Genomic DNA, 18669 nt, shown 5'->3' with positions numbered 1-18669 from the left:
TTGGGAGATGGAGATAGGAGGATTGCGCAGGTTTGAAGCCAGCCACACTGGCTTAAGACACTCTGTTTCCAAATTTAAAAAAGTATAAAATAGGTCTGGAAGTGTAGCCCAGTGGTAGAAGGGTTTCCCGGAACCCCAGTACCACCAAAAAAATTAAAAATAGACTAAAAATATAGGGTTGGGGGTGTAGCTTAGAGGTACAATGCCCCTGGGTTCCATCCCCAGTACCTAAAAAAAAAAAAAAAGTAACTCTTAGACCTGTCTGCTTCTAAGATGGACAGCTATGTCCAAGGATACAGAGAAGAGCCTGCTTCTTCCTGCCTTGGGATCTGTTTAACCTTTGCTAGTTCAGGGAACAGGCCTCTCTAGATGGAGATGCTTTCAGAAGTATATTGAGTGAGGCCCCCACACACATCCCCCCCCCCCGTGTGTGTGTGTGTGTGTGTGTGTGTGTGTGTGTGTGTGTGGTACTGGGATGAAACCCATGGGCATTCTATCTCCAAGCTATACTCCCAACCCAATTTTTTTTTAAACAGGGTTTCACTAAGTTGCAGAGAGCCTCACTAAGTTGCTGAGGCTCTGCAAACCTGAGATCCCCGTCAGCCTCCCAAGTCTGAGGTTACAAGCGTGCACCACCAGGGCCTGGCTCTACCCTCTCTTCTGCTTCCATGCAAAATAAGCATGGAGCTGGCCTCTCTGGCTGTTTCTGGCTTTTTTGGTGTTCATTATTTGCAGAATTGTGTCTGGTAACATTAGCAGTCAGCCTTAACTTCTATCAAAGAATCTTGCCTTCTTTTTAATGCACTTTCTCATGATTATCTAAAGATGAGATCTTACCTTTGGCATCTGTATACAGGCAGCCATGCCCCAAGTGTATATTTCAGAATTGACCTTGTTTAAGAGTCTGGATAGGAGACTTCAGCTAAGGCACCAAAGCTTCCATGGTGGTTCACTTCCCACTGAGGCCAGCTGTATGTCTTGAGGGACACTGGAAGTCAAGAAATTTGTGTAGCAGCACCCTAAAAGTTCAGTGGCCTACAATAAATTTTAGGGATTTTCTTAGCTTGAGGGTCACTTCTTGGGGGGATCCAGAACTTTTAAGGATGTGGTTGAGACCAGCTCCATTCCTGGCTCTCCTTATCACCCCAAGATCCTTATCATGCCACACAGGCCTGCTCAAGGGACTACACTTCCCTCCTGAAAGACTTTGCAGTTCTCTCTGATCAGGAGAGAACAACCAATGCCATTTCATCTCTAGGTTTGTGCTACCTGAGCCCAGTCCTGGCTGTTACTCATCATTCCCAGCCTAGCTGTAGGGACTAAAACCAAGGCCCAGCTCCCTCCTCCAATGCAGCACGTGGAGCTAGGAAGAGGCAGCTGTGTGCTACAGTGAGGGCTTTTCACCCCTGAGCCCCAGGCGCCTCACCAACCGAGGATCACTGAAGACACAGCCACTTAGACGGACTCTACCTGTCAGCAGCTCAGGAGGAGGCAGAGTTTGGCGGTTAAGGGGGAATGGTTAGATGACCTGAAATAAGGTTTGGGATTGGGACCATTTTTTATCCTAATTGCTTGAGCAATGGTAAGTGATTCAGTGGAAAATGTTTTTGGACTGAACTTTGAACATCAAGTATAATGATACTAATGTTCTATTTATAGGAGTGGCAAGGAATTTACTATTCCAAAAAGAAAGGAGATAATTTACAACAAAATGTGAAGATAATACCTGTCATTGGACAGGGAGGGTAAGTGGGGGAGAAAATACTTCATTAGCATTCCATGTTTGGATTCATTGCAAAATTTGCTTTGAATACTTAAGTAAGCTCAGAACTGCTTACAGGAGTTTTAAAGGCTTGTGAGAGAGCCAGAGGCCTCACAGAATCGCATTTCAGGTGTCGAGAACTAAGACTTTGACATCCTTTTTTAAGTTGCATGTGTGCACTGAGATGCTGAAGTATTTATTCTTAGAATGTTGGAGCTTTTGTTTCTGTCGTACTCAGGATTGAATCCAGGGCGCATTAACACTGAGCCACATCCCTAGCTCTTTTTATTTTTTAAGACAGAGTCTTGCTGAATTGTTGATAGGTGGAGCGTGGAACTTTGGCTGGGATTATAGGCATGCACTACCACACCTGGCCAGAATATCAGTTTTTTAAAAACGATTGATACGAGTGCTGACCTGCAGGATCCCTACATTTAAAAGATTTTGAATTAATTTGATATAGCTTATGCACTGTTTCTGTAAGGGCCTATCAAATTAGATAAAAATATTTTGGCCGGGCGTGGTGGCGCACGCTTGTAATCCCCGCTCTTGGGAGGCTGAGACAGGAGGACTGCGCCGGTTCAAAGCCAGCCTCAGCTACTTAGGCTCTCAGCAACTTAGTGAGACCCTGCTTCCAAATAAAATATAAAATAGGTCTGGGAGTATAGCCCGGAGGTAGAAAGCCTCTTGGTTCCACCACCAAAAAATATATATTTTGAACACTAGCAATTATGGAAATTCTTATGTACAGTTGCAGATGCAACTATAGACCGGAAATCAGTGTATATTAGGAGCCAGAAAAACAGTAGCCTAGGGGCTGGGGATGTAGCTTGGTGGTAGATGCTTGCCTAGCATGCACAAAGCTCAGGGTTCAATCCTCCAGGCATTGCAAAGAGAAAAAGAAAAGAATTCAGATGGTTTCTCTAAGAACCTGAGATAATATAGAAAGTAGAAAATTATGAATATGAATGATAGAATATTCATGAGTAGGAAAGGAAAAAAATGGAGAAGTGTGGCAATGGCCTCTGCAGAGCCTCAGCTGCTCCCTGCGCTGCCTGCCAGGACCCTTAGCCTGGTGGGCGCCTCATATCCTCACTGCAGCCCTGTGAGGTCAGCAGTGTGATCATCTCCATTTAACAGATGAAGAAACTGAGGCTAGAGAGGTCCGGTGTCTGACCCTGGCTCGGGTGCCGTTCATGGCGGCGCCGGGTGCAGCTGCGTGCTGAGTGTACAGTTCACGTGCCTAGTCACCAGGCCTTGCTGCCAGTTGGCGATTGCCTCAGGGAGATGGGTCTCTGTGGGCTCTCTGTTCTGATTCTTTGCCCTTTTATGTCCTTTCCAAATTTTTTGTGATAAGTGTATAGGGATTTGATTATCAAGGGGAAAAAAGTGAAAAAAAACTGAAGGAACAATAAATAGATGGGGGAAGAGTCAGCAGCTTCTGAGCTCAGTCCTCAGTGCTTTGTTTTAGATGGCTGGCTGGTTGAGGTCAGCAGGCGCCTCGGCCCCAGTGTGGTCTGTGGCTGCTCCCATGAGTGACAGACGGAGCAGGTTGTCAGAGCTCAAGGAAGAGTCTCTGTATAAAAGGGTTGTAAAAGCAGCCGCACAGTAGGAAACCAAAGGCTCTTTTAAAGCATATATATTTATTGTCTGTTGTGACAACTGAGGGAAGAATTTTGTTGTTTTACTGAAGTTACTTCTTTTTTCCAGAGATAACAGAAGATGTTTGCAAACTCTCTTTCATGTACTAGTGGCCTTGGCCACAAAAAAAAAAAAAAAAAAAAAAAAAAGAAAGAAAGAAAGAAATTGTCTTCTCAAAGCATTTTGGGTACTATGAAAGAGAACAGCTCTTTTCATAATGAAAATTTAAAGCCAGGCGTGGTGGCGCACGCTTGTAATCCCAGCATTTGGGAGGCTAAGACTGGAGGATCGCAGTTCGTGGACAGCCTCAGCTACTTAGTGAGGCCCTCCGCAACTCGATGAGACCCTGTTTCAAAATAAAGAATAAAAAATTGGGCAGGGGGTGTAGCTTGGAGGTCAAAAGACTCTGGGTTCCATCCCCAGATCCACAAAAAAAAAAAAGAAAAGAAAAAATTTAACACCATGTCCTTCAATTAGTCAGAAGAGAAATAATGCATTGTTTTCTACTTGCAGAAAAATTAGACACTATGTGTCCATTATCAAGGTGTCCACCAGCAACAGTAAGGTATGTAAAGAAGAGCCCTGGAATCCCAGGGTCAGCCCAGCAGGATTCCCAAGCGGTCAGAACTTTTATGTGTGTGTGTTGGTGGGGGTACTGGGAATTGAACCTGGAGTCCCTGAGCTACACCCCTAGCCTGATTTTATATCATTTTTGGAAACAGGGTCTCACTAGTTGATGAGCGCCTCACTAAATTGCTGAGGCTGTCCTTAAACCTGCCATCTTCCTGTCTCAGCCTCCCAAGTTCTAGGATTACAAGTATGCGCTGCCCCACCTGGCTAGAACTAATGACCTTAAAATTCATTTTTAGGCTGAGAAACTACCTGAATGTGTATCATCTGACATTCCATCAGGTAAGGTGCCCTACATTCATTTTTAGGGTTGAGCTTTTGGAGGGGAAAAAAATCTTTCCTCTGACAATCCTGCCTGGAGTGAGACTTTGTTTTCTGGCACCATGGCAGACCCAGGGTAGTTGAGGAGTCAAAGGATCTGAGTGCTTGTGGGCATCTGACAGTACCCTGGTGGTCTTGGACCCGTGGGGAGAAAACTGGTCAACTCAGATGCCAGGGAACCAGTGCTTCCCCCGAGTTCCCTGGATTTACCCAGTGGGCCAAAAATGCTACTAATATTTCTATACTGAAAAGATAGAGTTTAGCTGGACATCGTGGCACACACTTAGAATCCCAGTAGTTGGAAGGCTGAGACAGGAAGATCACAGGTTTGAAACCAGCTTTAACAACTTAGCAAGGCTCTCAACAACTTAGTGATTTTTTTTTTTGTTTCCAAATGAAAAATAAAATCAGTGTGTGGATGTGTGTGTGTGTGGGGGGGTGTATCCCAGCTTGACACAGTAAAGTACCCAGTAAATTCTTGTTGAGTGGGTAAAAGGAAGCAGAATGAACAACCAGAAATAAGTTCACAGCCCAGCCTACTAGACAGCTGTGTTTACGTGAGTTATCACAAGCTCAGGGACAGGAGACACTTGGGACTGTGTGTGGTTAAGCAGAGGTGTCATCTAAGGATCAAGTATATGGGGAGGGCACAGTGTCATGTCACAGACAGGAAGAGCAGGGTTCAGGGTTGCTCCAGAGACAGGCCAGTGCATTTTGTGCTGATGCAGTACACACAAAGGTAAAGACCAGTGAGAGATGAAAGGCAGGCAGTGGAGCAGATGGTGCCTGTCCTTGAATGCCACAGTCATTCTCTGAGATCCTGTATGATTTTGAACAGGGGTGCCCCAGAATCAGTGGTTCATTTAAACACTGATTTCATTTGTGTACAAGAATGTGCAGCTGTTTGGAAAAGCAGACCTATTTACTGGCATCCATTACATGCTAGGTACAATGCTGGTTACTTAGGAAGGACTATCCCTGCCTTTAAGTTGTTCTCAGTTGTCAAGGAAGACAATAAATAGGCCAACAGCTCGCACTGCTAGGGTGATATGGGGAGACACCAAGGGAAGGTTTCCCAAAGCTTACAGCACCTGAATTACATCCTCAGAGGATAAGAGCTAGCCAGGTGACATGAGAGAGGTATATTCTAAGCAAACAGTTTGTACCAAGCCACGAGGTTTGGGAGATGATTGCTGGAGAGAAGGAGACTAGATCTAGTAGGGCTCTGGTGCCTTACCAAGGAGTGTGAATTATACACTTGATTCACACTAAAGATCAATGCGCCGTTGATGTGTTTTGATTGAGAGAGACTGGCTAGATGATAGTTTAGAAGACTTACTTGGCTACCTGTAGATATTGGGCTGAAGGGGTCAAGGTTGGCACTGTGAGTCCAAAGGAGAGGCTGCTATGACCCAGAGAGAATACTGAGTTGTCTGAACGAGGACAGAGAGCAGCGAGTAGATGAAGGAGCTGCTGAGCAGGCAGACTCCATGGATTTGTTGACCAGTTGAAGGAGAGAAAGATAAAGGAAAAGTCATGGATGATTTGTCTCTACCTTAAGCAAAAAATGTAAATGCTATTCTGTGACCTTGGATAGAGAGCAGATTTGGAAAAAAGGTAAGTAAGTTCACTTGCAGTACCTAAAGAACATCCTAATGTAAATGATCAGCAGTCATTAAGTTACCGGTCTGGAGCTCAGGAGTGAGGCCTGGCATAAGACACCTACACGAGAATTAATTAAATCTTTAGGAAGAGACGGGCGTGGTGGCACACGCTTGTAATCCCAGGGCTTGGGAGGCTGAGACAGGAAGATCACAGGTTCTCAGCCAGCCTCAGCTACTTAGGTCCTCCACAACTTAGTGAGACCTTGTTCCAAAATAAGGAATAAAAAATAGGGCTGGGGTGTAGCTCGGAGGTAGAATGCCCTGGGGTTCAATCCTCAGTACCACAAATCAGTCAATCAGGCTGGAGGTATGCCTCAGAAGTAGAATGCCCTTGAGCTCAATCCCAGTACCAGAAACAGGGGGGGAAAAAAAAAAACAACATTTAGGAAGGACTGAGATTTTTGAAAGAGGCTGTGTTGACTGAGAAGAGAAAAGGGGCTGAATGTAGAACCTTTGGAAAGACCAGGGGACTGAGGAATAGGGACTCCTGAAGGAGCCTGTGAAGGACAGTGAGAGCGGCAGAAGGAAAACCAGGAGTGTGGGTTCTGCAAGCAGGAGTATCTGGGAAGAGGGATTAGTTATGTCTGGTCAGGTAGGAACTGAGCTGTGGCCTTTGGAGTTAGTGACTTGCAATGCAGGTCACCAGTGACCTTAACAAGTTCACCGTCAGTGCCCACAGAGAAGAGCAGCAGAGAGCCAGTGAAGAAGCTTCTTGACGGGGCAAAGGGAGCACTGAGGGCCTGCGAGCAGGGAGGAGGCCAGGGGAGAACCAGCGGTGGAGAAGCTCCTCTCCGGCACAGGAAGGACCAGCTGGAGTGCCACTGGCCATGTGTACCTTCAGTGTGCCTCCATTTCCTTGCCTGTGAAATGGGGATACATGGGTGACCCACAGGCCCCGGCCCCACGGGGTTCCCAGCAGGGGTACAGAGGAGGGGCAGGCAAGATGGCCAGGTTTGCCTGGTCAGTGATTGGCATGAGGTCAGGGCCAGAGAGGAATCAAAGACAAGCCCAGAGGGGAAAAGGTAAGCTGGTCTTCAAATGCACCCCAGGCGGCGTTCTTCACACTGCTCTAGGAAAGGGAAGAACACTCATTCTCCTTGGATATTTTAGGGCTTGTATTATAAAGAAAAGTTTCTTTTTTTCTCCTTTGGGACAAGGGTGAATGAGGATCAAAAATTTCCCATTGCCAGGCATGGTGGCACACACCTGTAATCCAAGTACCTGATAAGCTGAGATGGAAGGATTGCAAGTTTGTGGCCTACCTGGGCTACTTAGGAAGGCCTGGAACAACTTAGTAGACCCTGTTTCAAAATAAAAAAATAAAAAAAAAAACCAAAGCTAAGAAGCCGGGCATGGTGACGCGCACTTGTAATCCCAGCATTTGGGAGGCTGAGACCGGAGGATCACAGTTCACAGACAGCCTTGGCTACTTAGTGAGGCCCTTCACAACTTAGAACCTGTTTCAAAATAAAGAATAAAAAATAGGGTAGAGGGTATAGCTCAGGGGTCAAATGCCCCTGGGTTCAATTCCCAGATTCGAAGGGAAAAAAAAAAAAAAACAGAGTTGAGGGTGTAGCCTCTGGGTTCAATCCCCAGTATTCATTCATTCTCCCTCCCTCCCCCTCCCTCCCTTCCCTCTCCCTCTCTCTCTCCCTCTCCCTCTCCCTCTCCCTCTCCCTCTCCCTCTCCCTCTCCCTCTCCCTCTCCCTCTCCCTCTCTCTCTCTCTCTCTCTCTCTCTCTCTCTCTCTCTCTCACACACACACACACACACACACACTTTCATCATTCTGTTCAAATAAATGGAAATGTAATAGGAGAAAGCTTCCTGAGGCCATTTCTTACCTCTGTACTCAGTACTCAAAGAGTGTACTCAGTACTCGAAGAGCGATTGTTTCAGTGTGCCCAGTGAGACGTTTTGAGAAAGCCAGCCCCCACAACCAAGTTGTTCATAGTCTTCCCTTCTGGGTACTGTGCTAGTTTTTGTAGCATCTTAAATGGTGTTCTAGTTCTTAAATTTGGGATTGAAAAAATTTAGCTTGATTTCTTTTGCTGTGTTGCCAACATCTCTTTGAAGAGATGATTTATAATTTCTTTGTTTCCACAGATGGTCAGATAGGCAGATATAGAGACAGGAGGAAAAGCTCTTTGGAAGTCAAGTCTGTGTCCTCCCGAGCAAGTGAAGGTGAGTGACAGGAGAGTAGAGAAGATAAGAGCGCTGGCGCCCAGATGGGGCACTGCAGGAGGGCACTCCTGCCATGGGCTCCCTCAGCCTCCCAGTGCAGCCAGGGGAAGGAACACAATGCATTCACTATGCATTCCTTAGCGGTTTTCTAAACTATAAAGGCAGATGTCAGTTGGTTTGTTGTAATTGTTGTAATAGGGTGGTTTTTTTCCCCCTTTGGTACTGGGATGGAACTCAGGGGCATTCTGCCCCCAAGCTATACCCCCAGTCCTATTTTTTATTATTTATTTTGAAACTAGGTCTGATTAAGTTGCAGAGGGCCTCACTAAGTAGCTGAGGATGTCCGTGAACACAGATCCTCCTGTCTCAGCCTCCCAAATGCTGGGATTACTGTTGTAATAGTTTAAAGCATTTGGTAATTCTGAAAAAGGGTTGTGGCTTAGGGCATGATGGCACATGCCTGTGATCCTAGTACTTGAGAGGCTGAGACAGGAGGGTCACAGGTTCGAGGCCCTCAGCTACGTGGACCCTGTTTCAACATAAAAAAAATTTGTAAAGGTCTGGGGGTATAGCCCAGGGGTAGAACACCTCTTGGGTCAGCCCCCACTACCAAAACTGAAACTAAAGAAAAAAATAGGGCTAGAGGTGTGGCGCCAAGGTAGAAGACTCTTGGATTCGATCCCCAGTATACCCCACCCTTCAAAAAAAAAAGAAAGGATTTAGCTTGCATTACCCATGGAAGCATACCTTTTGGGAAAGGGTGAACTTGATTTGGGGATTGCAAGAAACTCTCTTTAAGCAAATACTATTTAAGGTCTAATTGAAATATAATTTTTAAAAAGATTATATGCCAGGTGTGGTGACAAACACTTGTAATCCTAGTACTTGGGAGGATGAGACAGAAGGATCATGTTTTTGGCCAGCCTCGGCTACTTAGTGAGGCCCTCTGCAACTTAGTGAGACCCTGTTCCAAAATAAAGGATAAAAAATAGGACTAAGGGTAAAGTTCAAAGGTAGAACACCCCTGGGTTCAATCCCCAGGGCTGCAAAAAAAAATTATATCAATGCATGGCCTAGTTACTAATATAGCCAGAATTGCCGTACAGTGTGGTGGCAAGTTTACTACTAGCGATGTCTATTTTGTGGCCCAGATGTGCTGAGAAGGACAAGGAGCTGGGGTCGCTCATAGAGGCCAGCCCTCCTTGCAGTACTGCCAGGCCCCGTGGCCCTGGGGCAGCGCAGGGGTGATCCTACTTGTGCCTAGAACAGTCATCACACTGTAACTGCTGTTGGGCCTTTGGATTTCTTTGTAAGTTTCTGTATTTTTAATAATTTTCTTTACTTCATTGTGGTACTGCAGATTGAGCCCAAGGGCATTCTATCTCCTAGCTACACCCCCAGCCATATTTTATTCTTTATTTTGAAACAGGGTTTCACTAAGTTGCAGAGGGCCTAAGTAGCTGAGGTTGGCCTTGAAGCTACAGTCCTCCTGTCTCAGTACTGGGACTACAAGTGTGCGCCACCAGGCCTGGCTACATTTGTTGTTTTTAAAAGTCATTTTTAATCAAGGCCTAGTTTACAAACAATGAAATTAAGATCTCAGATGTTCAGTTCATTGAGTTTTGACAATTGTTTACTTATGTAATCACCTAAAATGGATGCAGAATATCCATACAGATGCATACCATTCACCGTGCATGATCACCCTCAATTAATTTGACCTCTTTTTGTGCTTCGTGGAACTGTAATTACACCAAATTATTTTAGGACATGTATGTGCTCATGTCCTACGTACAGGGAAAAGGCAAACAGTTTTTCATTGTGGGTTGTACCATGTTACTTCACATCACCACTCTCTGGAAATTCTAGCATTTTAGATTTTAGCCATTTTATTCTCGCTGTAGTCTAATTCCTTGTGGTTGATGAGGTTGAGCACCTTTTCATGTGCTCATTGGCCGTCGGATATTTTCCTTTGTGAAGTGCTCTTAAGATTTTTGCCTATTTTTAAAATTTGATTATCTTTTTCTTGTTGATTTGTAGGAATTTTTATATATTCTAAATATGGGTCATCTGTTGGGTTTATGTATCACACATTGTTTTAGTTTGTGGTTCACCTTTTGCGGAATAGAGGTCCTTAATGTTGAATGAGTTATCATTGTCTTCTGTTACAGGTAGTGCTTTGCATGTCCTACTTAAGAAATCTTTCTCCATCCCAGAGTCATAAAGCTATCTCCCAGGTTTTCTTCTGAGTTTTACTGCTTGTGTGTGTATGTTACTAGGGATTGAACCCAGGGACATTCTACCTCCAAGCTATACCCCCAGCTCTAATTTTTTTTATTCTTTATTTTGAAACAGGGCCTCACTAAGTAGTAGCTGAGGCTGTCTTTGAACTGTGATCCTCCTGTCTCAGCCTCCCAAATGCTGGGATTACAAGCATGTACCACCACCGCCGGCTCCCAGCCTTATTTTTTATTTATTTTGAAACAGAGTCTCAATAAATTACAGAGGGTCTTAAGTAGCTAAGGCTGGTCCCACAAACCTGCAATCCTCCTGTCTCAGCCTCTCAAGTGCTGGGATTACAAGTGTGTACCACCACGATCGAATTGGTTTATTTTTTGAACGTTCCATTATTTTGTCTTTCACTTAATGTTCATTTCAGATTGATTTTTATACCCAACAAGGGTAGAAATTAAGGATGAGTTCCCCTGTCCTACTCTGATACAAATCCAAGTGATCCATCACCTTTGAAAGAATATCTGTTAGCCAGGTGCGGTAGCACACTCTTGTAATCCCAGCATTCCTGAGGCAGATACTGGAGGATCGGAGGATCACGGTTCACGGACAGCCTCAGCCACATAGCGAGACCCTTTGCAACTCAGTGAGACCCTGTTTCAAAAGCAAAGAATTAAAAATTAGGGCTGAGGGTGTCATTCAGAGGTAGAATGCCCCTGGGTTTTATCTCCAGTACTGCCATAAAAAAAAAAAAAAGAGTATCTTTTGCAGTAACAAAAAGTAAGGTGTAAATCAGGTCACTGAATTTTTTTTTTCTTCAGTACTGAGGATGGAACCCAGGGACATTTTATATCCAAGCTATACCCCCAGCCCTATTTTTAGTTCTTTTATTTTTGAAACAGGGTCTGAGTTGCAAATGCCTAAGTAGCTGAGGCTGTCCGTGAACCTCTATCCTCTGGTCTCAGCCTCCCGAATGTTGGGATTACAAGTGTGCACCACCATGCCCAGCATGTGATCATTTTTTGTACTATTCTGTTGTTCTCTGTCTAAGCTTGCCCACATCGCAAATGATCCCTGCATCTTGGCAGTAGGTCTTAATATCAGACAACATAGAATTGTTTCTCAACCTCTTGGCTGTTCTAGGTCCTTTGCTTTTTGTTTTTTGTTTGTTTTTGGTTTTTTTTTTTTTTTTTTTTTTGCGGGTCTGGGGGTGGAACCCAAGGGCATTTGACCTCCGAGCTACACCCCTGCTCTATTTTTTTAAATTCTTTATTTATTTTTGGTGGTACTGGGGTTCCTGGAAACCCTTCTACCTCCAGGCTACACTCCCAGACCTATTTTATGTTGTTGTTGTTGTTGTTGTTGTTGTTGTTGTTGTTGTTGTTTTTAATTTGGAAACAGTGTCTCTTAAGCCAGTGAGGCTGGCTTCGAACCTGTGTGATCCCCTTTCTCTGCCTCCCAAGCACAGGGATTAGAAGCGTGCACCACCACGCCCGGCTTTAATTCTTTATTTTGAAACAGGGTCTCACTAAGTTACGGAGGGCCTCCCTAAGTAGCTGAGGCTGTCTGCGAACCGTGATCCTCCGGTCTCAGCCTCCAAAATGCTGGGATTACAAGCATGCACCACCACACCCAGCTTCCGTATAATACTTAGAATTAGCTTGTACATCTTTTTTTTGAGTACCTTAAATATATCAACTTAGGGAAAATGGAAAGGTTTTTTTATATGTGTGTGATACTGGGGATTGAACCCAGGAGCATTCTACCTCTGAGCTATATCCTCAGCCCTAGTTTATTTTTTACTTGAAATAGGGTTTTGCTAAGGTGCAGAGGGTCTCAGTATGTTACTGAAGTTTCTGGCCACGAACTTGCAATCCTCCTGTATCAGCCTCCCAAGTATTGAGATTACAAGTGTGTGCCACCATATCCAGCTGAAAATTGAAATCTTAATACTGAATCTTTAACTATGAATATGCTATATCTATGTTTTTAAGATGTCTTTTTCTCTCAACAATGTTTTCATTTTCATGAACACCTGTGCGGCTTTGTCTTCTAAAACATTTTTATTCCTGGAGAACAGCCAACAGAATAATTATAAAGCATTATTGTTATAGACACAAAAAGGAGCTGTTTGGCCTTGACACTCTCGATTGTTCCCTGGGTTTTCTTTCTGGTCTGTGACATCGGAAGTTCAGTCCACAGAGTCATATGTGCGTCCTAGAGCCCAGAACTGCAGGAAGCAGTTGCCTGTGGCAGAGCCCAGGTTCTTCAGGAGGAAAGAAGCTCAGCAACCCTGGGGTTCTACCCCACCCCTCCCGGGGAAGAAGGGAGGTCACAGAGCCCGAGGCTGTCAGGACAGGTGCCCAAGGCTATGCACACCCTGACTTCTGATCCTTTCTCCACAGTTTCTAGCCAGAGACGACACTCTTCCATGGCCCGGATACATTCCATGACAATTGAGGCGCCCATAACCAAGGTGAAGCAGCGAGCAGTCGCTCTCCACTGAGCACGCAGTAAGATTGCTCCGGTGGTTCTGTAGTACTGCCTCCTCTGAAGAGAAGATGTATGACAAGAACATTTTAACTGGTCCTAAGTTACTGTAGTGGCATTATTAACACACTATTACCAGCTTGATTCTTCTTTTTTTGTGTGTGTGGTGGTGGTGGTACTGGGGTTCCTGGAAACCCTTCTACCTCCGGGATACACTCCCAGACCCATTTTATATTTTTTAATTGGAAACAGGGTCTCTTAAGCCAGTGCGGCTGGCTTTGAACCAGCACGATCCTCCTGTCTCCGCCTCCCAAGCATGGGGATTACAAGCGTGCACCACCACACTCTGCTTCTTTTTTTCTTTCTTTTTTTTTTTTTTTTTGTGGTACTAGGGTAGAACCCAGAGGCTTTTCTACCTCTGGGCTGTACTCCCAGACCTATTTTTATACTTTATTTGGAAACAGGGTCTCATTAAGTTGCTGAGAGCCTCACTAAGTAGTTGAGGCTGGCTTCCAACTTGTGCGATCCTCCTGTCTCAGCCTCCCGAGTGCGGGGATTACAAGCGTGCGCCACCACGCCCGGCTCCCAGCTTGACTCTTGATTGCTCTCTCATTGTTTTTAAGGTTATGAAACGCAAGTCTTTTCTTCCCATAATGTAGGTAATCAATATTATCAATGCTGCCCAGGAAAGCAGTCCCATGCCTGTGACGGAAGCATTAGACCGTGTGCTGGAAATTCTGAGAACCACTGAATTATATTCACCACAGTTCGGTGTTAAGGATGATGATCCTCATGCCACTGACCTTGTTGGGGGCTTAATGTCTGTAAGTTTATTTGACCAGGCTGCTGACTAGAGCCTATCTGTTCTTATTTTGTTTCTCAACGGTTATTTGTTTAATCAGCTCTGGAAAGGCAAAGGGGGTGTCATGTGTAGGGCTCAGTCAGGGCCCCAGCTCCCCTCACCTGGGGTGGCTGCTCTCCTCCAAGGAGCCTTGGCCTGAGCAGAGAAGGAACGCTAATGTTCTAGACAGTGTACTGGCCCATTCCCCAGTGTTGCTTATGGCTCGGTGAGCTGTTGAAATAAAACTGTTTTACATTAAAGATTTAGAAAATTCAGGCAGGAAAAAACATACTGAAAGTCACATACCAAATTGCAAAACCAAGAACACTTACTTTCTCCTGCCATGTGTTTTGAAAAAGATTCCAAAGGTGGGCCATGGTTTCACCTCCAAAGCATCACATAATTTTGGATGACTCCATAATAAAGAAGGCCTTAGGATAGATCACTAGAAGGGGGCCCTGGATGGTGCCCTCAGCCCATTCAGAGCATATTTCTCACAGAGAGCACACCTCATCCCATTATTCAGTCAGGAATAGAGGTCACCTACCTCCCAATTTCTGCTTTCTGGATTTCCTTGAGTTTATAAAAACGGCTTGGGGCAGTAATCTAGATGGTAGAGTGGTTCCCAGCGATAGCCTCTCTGTGTGGCCTGACCTGTTTGGGAGAGAGGCTCCTCCAGCCTAGAGGCAGGGTGCAGACAGTGAGGGTGGGCGGGAGAGAAGGCAGGGAGGGTGCCAGGCACTGCAGCGAGGGTCCGAGAGACAGCCTGGCACTCTGGAAGCAATGGCGGGGAAACTGAGTCACTTAGAAAGTGAGAAAGGGCCAGGCATGGTGGCGCAGGCTTGTAATCCCCGCGCTTGGGAGGCAGAGACAGGAGGAGCGCGCAGGTTTGAAGCCAGCTGCGCTGACTTAAGAGACCCTGCTTCCATATTAAAAAAAAAAGTATAAAATAGGTCTGGTAGTGTAGCCTGGAGGTAGAAGGGTTTCTAGGAACCCCAGTACCACCAAAAAAAGAAAAAAGAAAAACAAGAAAGCGAGAAAGGGTCCAGTGTTCAAAGAAAGATGTTGCCCTCAGGGCACAGAGGGTGGTGAGAAGCGGAACCGACTGAGTGCAGAGGGGAGCTGTGCCTGAGACACTAGAGCAGGCCTGGACCGCAGCAGAAGCTGGGCTTCAGGCCCTCGGGAGCTCACATGCCTCGGTCTGGTTTCCAGAGGGCCAGGTGAGGCCAGCATCAGGCTGCAGGGCTCTCCAGTGAGGGTTGCCCATGGTGATGGCCGTTGGGTGGGCTTGCTGGGCTCGGCTGCCCTCTGGGGCCCATCATCTGGAAATCCCACGGAACAGAGAATAGTTGTGACTCTTCCTCTTGTTTCCTTGGTTTTTTATCAGGATGGCTTGCGAAGATTATCAGGGAATGAATATGTTATTTCAACAAGAAGTAAGTTTGTTTTTAATTTTTTGGATCACCATCTATAAAACTGCAATTAAGGTTAAGGGATGGAAATAATTTTTCTCATCAGTAAGAAGTTCCTCAGCATATCACAACGCCTTAGAAATGGCAGCCATCCCTCAGTGCAATGATGACCTAAGAAAGTCAGTGCTTTCAACTCACTAATTTTGTTCTCCAAATTACATCACTTTGCAGACCTTCAGCAGGGCCCAAGTAATATAATCACTCCCATCTCCCTTTATGATGTCCCACCCCGGATAGCTCGGGCCATGGAAAATGTGGACTACTGGGACTTTGATATTTTTGAGCTGGAGGCTGCCACCCACAATAGGTGAGTGTGTGGGGAGTTCAGCAGTTGGAGAGCTGGATCCCAGGGCCTGTGTGGAGGAGGGAGGAGCATGGTGGCAGGTGCCAGAGAATCATGGTCCTGGAAGGAGAGCTGGCCTGGCCATGACAGAGATGGCAGGTTTGTGGAGAGCATGCACCTGAGCGTGTGGCTTCCCTTCCCCAAACACAGGAGTTTCTGTGAGACAGGACACTCAGCTCCCCTCAGTGTAATGTACTGAGGTACAGCAAAGGTCCCCTCAGCCTGGAACAGATCTGTCAGAAGCACACACACGATAAGCACTGCCCCGAGGTCCGAGGTCTTGGCTGCCATGTTGGTCACAGGCTTGGGGACACTCAGAACACCAGTCGTCCTCATCTGCGTGTGATCATGGTATGCTTCAGCTTTGTACTTTGCTGAAGAAGGTGTTAACCAGGCAGTGAGCTTGGCACACGGGAAAGCACCACAGAGCTGAGGCCAGCCACACTCTCAGAGGTTTGCTCTGTGGGACGTTCCTGGGGTCTCAGCCCAGGCTCGGCCAGCTGTCCTGGAACAGCGTCGTGTCCCTCGTGCTCACAGTGATTCACCTGCTGAGAGTTGTGCTGCTTGTGCCTGGCATGCTCCCATGGCAGACGAGTCTCTGTACGCTTAGTTACACACCAGGGCCATGACACCCATGTGAGTCAAGCTGAGGCAGCTGCATGAAGACCTGTGATCACCTTTGGGTACTGCCTCAGCAGGCCAAGGTTCTTTATTTATGTGCTATGTTTTTGTGAAACGATCTCACTAGGTTGCTGAGGCTGGCCTTGAACCTGCAATCCTCATGTCTCAGCCTCCCAAGGACTGGGATTGTACATGTACCGCCATACCTGGCCAAGGTTCTTGACCTTCAAAGAACAAAGCCAGCCGGTCATCTTTTCAGGGCAACCCCCCCTCCCCCGCCTCACACACACACTGCAATACTCCTTTCCAGATTATTGAGGTGATTTATTACATGGCATATGACAGTGCCTGGAGCATGTGTAGTGTGAGTCCAAAGCAGACAATAGGGTTCAAAGTGGCAGCCTGGAAAAAGGATTATTTTGAGGAGTCCACTAGTACAAGTAGGAATTTGTATCAGGAAGGACAGCGTGGCAAACTTCACCGCAGCAAATGGGAGCCTCAAAAGGGACTGAGGCCAGAAGCTGTGCGGGCAGCCAGCGCTCAGCCCTAGGTGTTGCCCCTGAAAGCGGAAGTTGCACTGGACTCCCCCAGGGTTAACGGGCTGTCACACGGAGAGCCCAGCGCTGCCCTAGCCGCTCTGCTCGGCTCTCCACACATGCTACAGCCTGGCTCGAATTTACTTACTGGGTCTGAACCTGTTCTGGGCTCAGAATACTTTGCCAGTTTTTTTGTTTTGTTTTGTGGATGTTTTTCCCTGTAGGCCTTTGATTTATCTGGGTCTCAAAGTATTTGCTCGCTTTGGAGTTTGTGAATTCTTGAACTGTTCAGAGTCAACACTGAGATCGTGGTTACAGGTCATTGAAGCCAACTATCACTCTTCTAACCCCTACCACAATTCCACACATTCCGCGGATGTGCTTCACGCCACTGCCTATTTCCTCTCCAGAGAAAGAATAAAGGTAAGCCCGTGTTGCGTCTCTTCTTAATGTCAAGCAGCAGGAAGACTCTAGTGTGTCCACCAAGTGACAGGAGGTGTGACAGCTCAGGAGTGGTCCCCACAGGTGTGCAGCCTAAAGCCAGAAGACACATTGTACCTCGGGACTTGATGTGTTTCTTCATGACTCTCAGCCACTCTGCAGGAGTACAGGAAACACAATTTGCTCAGAGCCAGCAAGGAGAGGACAGCGCTGTTCTTGAGTCTCACTCTGAACCTGTAGGCACATGCAGCGACCTTCTGCATATCATCCCTTTAGGAGCCGCACCAGTACCTTTCAGTCAGCCGAGGCCATCGTCTTTGCCCTGCACAGCTCCCACCCAGGGTTGGCGACTGGTACCAGATGCCCAAGTCAGAAACCTGGAGACATCCTTGTTTCTCTCTGATCAGCCCTGCTGTCACACCTCAGTGACTTCGGATTCGTCTCCCCCTTTGTCCCTGCGAGGGCAGCCCTCATGTCCCATTAGCAGCATCACTCCTGCCTGCCCATCATTCTCTCTATTCTTCCAGTTCTTCAGTTTTCTTTTATCATTTCTTGTTTTCTGGTTTTTTTTTTTTCTTCCCAGTACAGAAATTGAACCCAGGGGCATTCTGCCTCCAAGCTATATCCCTGGCTCTATTTTATTTTTTACTCTTAAATAGGATCTCACAGAGCCGGGCGTGGTGGTGCACGCTTGTAATCCCCGCGCTTGGGAGGCTAAGACAGGAGGATCACGCAGGTTCGAAGCCAGCCTCAGCTGGCTTAAGAGACCCTGTTTCCAAATAAAATATAAAAATAGTTCTGGGAGTGTAGCCTGGAGGTAGAAGGCACCTGGGTTCCATCCCCAGTACTGCCAAAAAAAAAAAAAAAAAAAAAGGATTTCACGAGGTTGCTAAAAGTCTTGCTATATTGCTGAGGTTGTCCTTGAACCTACAATTCTCCTGCCTCAGCCCCTCCCAAGTACTGGGATAAAGGGCATGAGCCACCACACTACTTCTGTTTTTGTCTTTAATATTAAAACCAAGACCAGCCGGGCGTGGTGGCGCACGCTTGTAATCCCCGCGCTTGGGAGGCGGAGACAGGAGGATCGCGCAGGTTCGAAGCCAGCCGTGCTGGCGTAAGAGACCCTGTTTCAAAAATATAAAAAAAAAAAATAGGTCTGGGAGTGTAGCCCGGAGGAAGAAGGGCTTCCAGGAACCCCAGTACCACCAAAATAAATAAATAAATAAATAAAACCAAGACCATAGCCGGGCGTGGTGGCGCACGCTTGTAATCCCTGTGCTTGGGAGGCGAAGACAGGAGGATCGTGCAGGTTTGAAGCCAGCCTCACTGGCTTAAGAGACCCTGTTTCCAAAAATAAGATAGGTCTGGGAGTGTAGCCCGGAGGTAGAAGGGCTTCCAGAAACCCCAGTACCACCAAAAAGAGAGAGAGAGAGAGAGACCCTGTTTCCAAATAAAAATATAAAATAGGTCTGGGAGTGTACCACCCAAAAAA

The 18669-nt window shown here is 46.3% G+C and overlaps 1 protein-coding gene across 2 annotated transcripts in view; it reads left to right on the top strand.

Moving 5' to 3' along the window:
- The window catches only part of PDE8A (phosphodiesterase 8A), a gene marked incomplete at both ends in the record, with an annotated part of 70449 nt that overhangs the window by 36732 nt on the left and 15048 nt on the right, over positions 1 to 18669 (top strand). For both annotated transcript variants that reach the window (XM_080692202.1, XM_080692201.1), the window contains 9 exons: positions 1660 to 1745; positions 3917 to 3968; positions 4273 to 4315; positions 8124 to 8201; positions 12839 to 12909; positions 13583 to 13747; positions 15152 to 15200; positions 15408 to 15543; positions 16961 to 17159. In XM_080692202.1, coding sequence (XP_080548328.1) covers positions 1660 to 1745; positions 3917 to 3968; positions 4273 to 4315; positions 8124 to 8201; positions 12839 to 12909; positions 13583 to 13747; positions 15152 to 15200; positions 15408 to 15543; positions 16961 to 17159 — 879 coding nt within the window. The remainder of the gene's footprint in view (positions 1 to 1659; positions 1746 to 3916; positions 3969 to 4272; positions 4316 to 8123; positions 8202 to 12838; positions 12910 to 13582; positions 13748 to 15151; positions 15201 to 15407; positions 15544 to 16960; positions 17160 to 18669) is intronic.

Source organism: Muscardinus avellanarius (genome assembly GCF_963383645.1).
Source record: "Muscardinus avellanarius genome assembly, chromosome: 3".
Lineage (NCBI taxonomy): Eukaryota > Metazoa > Chordata > Mammalia > Rodentia > Gliridae > Muscardinus > Muscardinus avellanarius.
Note: the sequence above shows the minus strand (reverse complement) of the source record. Positions and strands in the feature narration are given on the sequence as shown.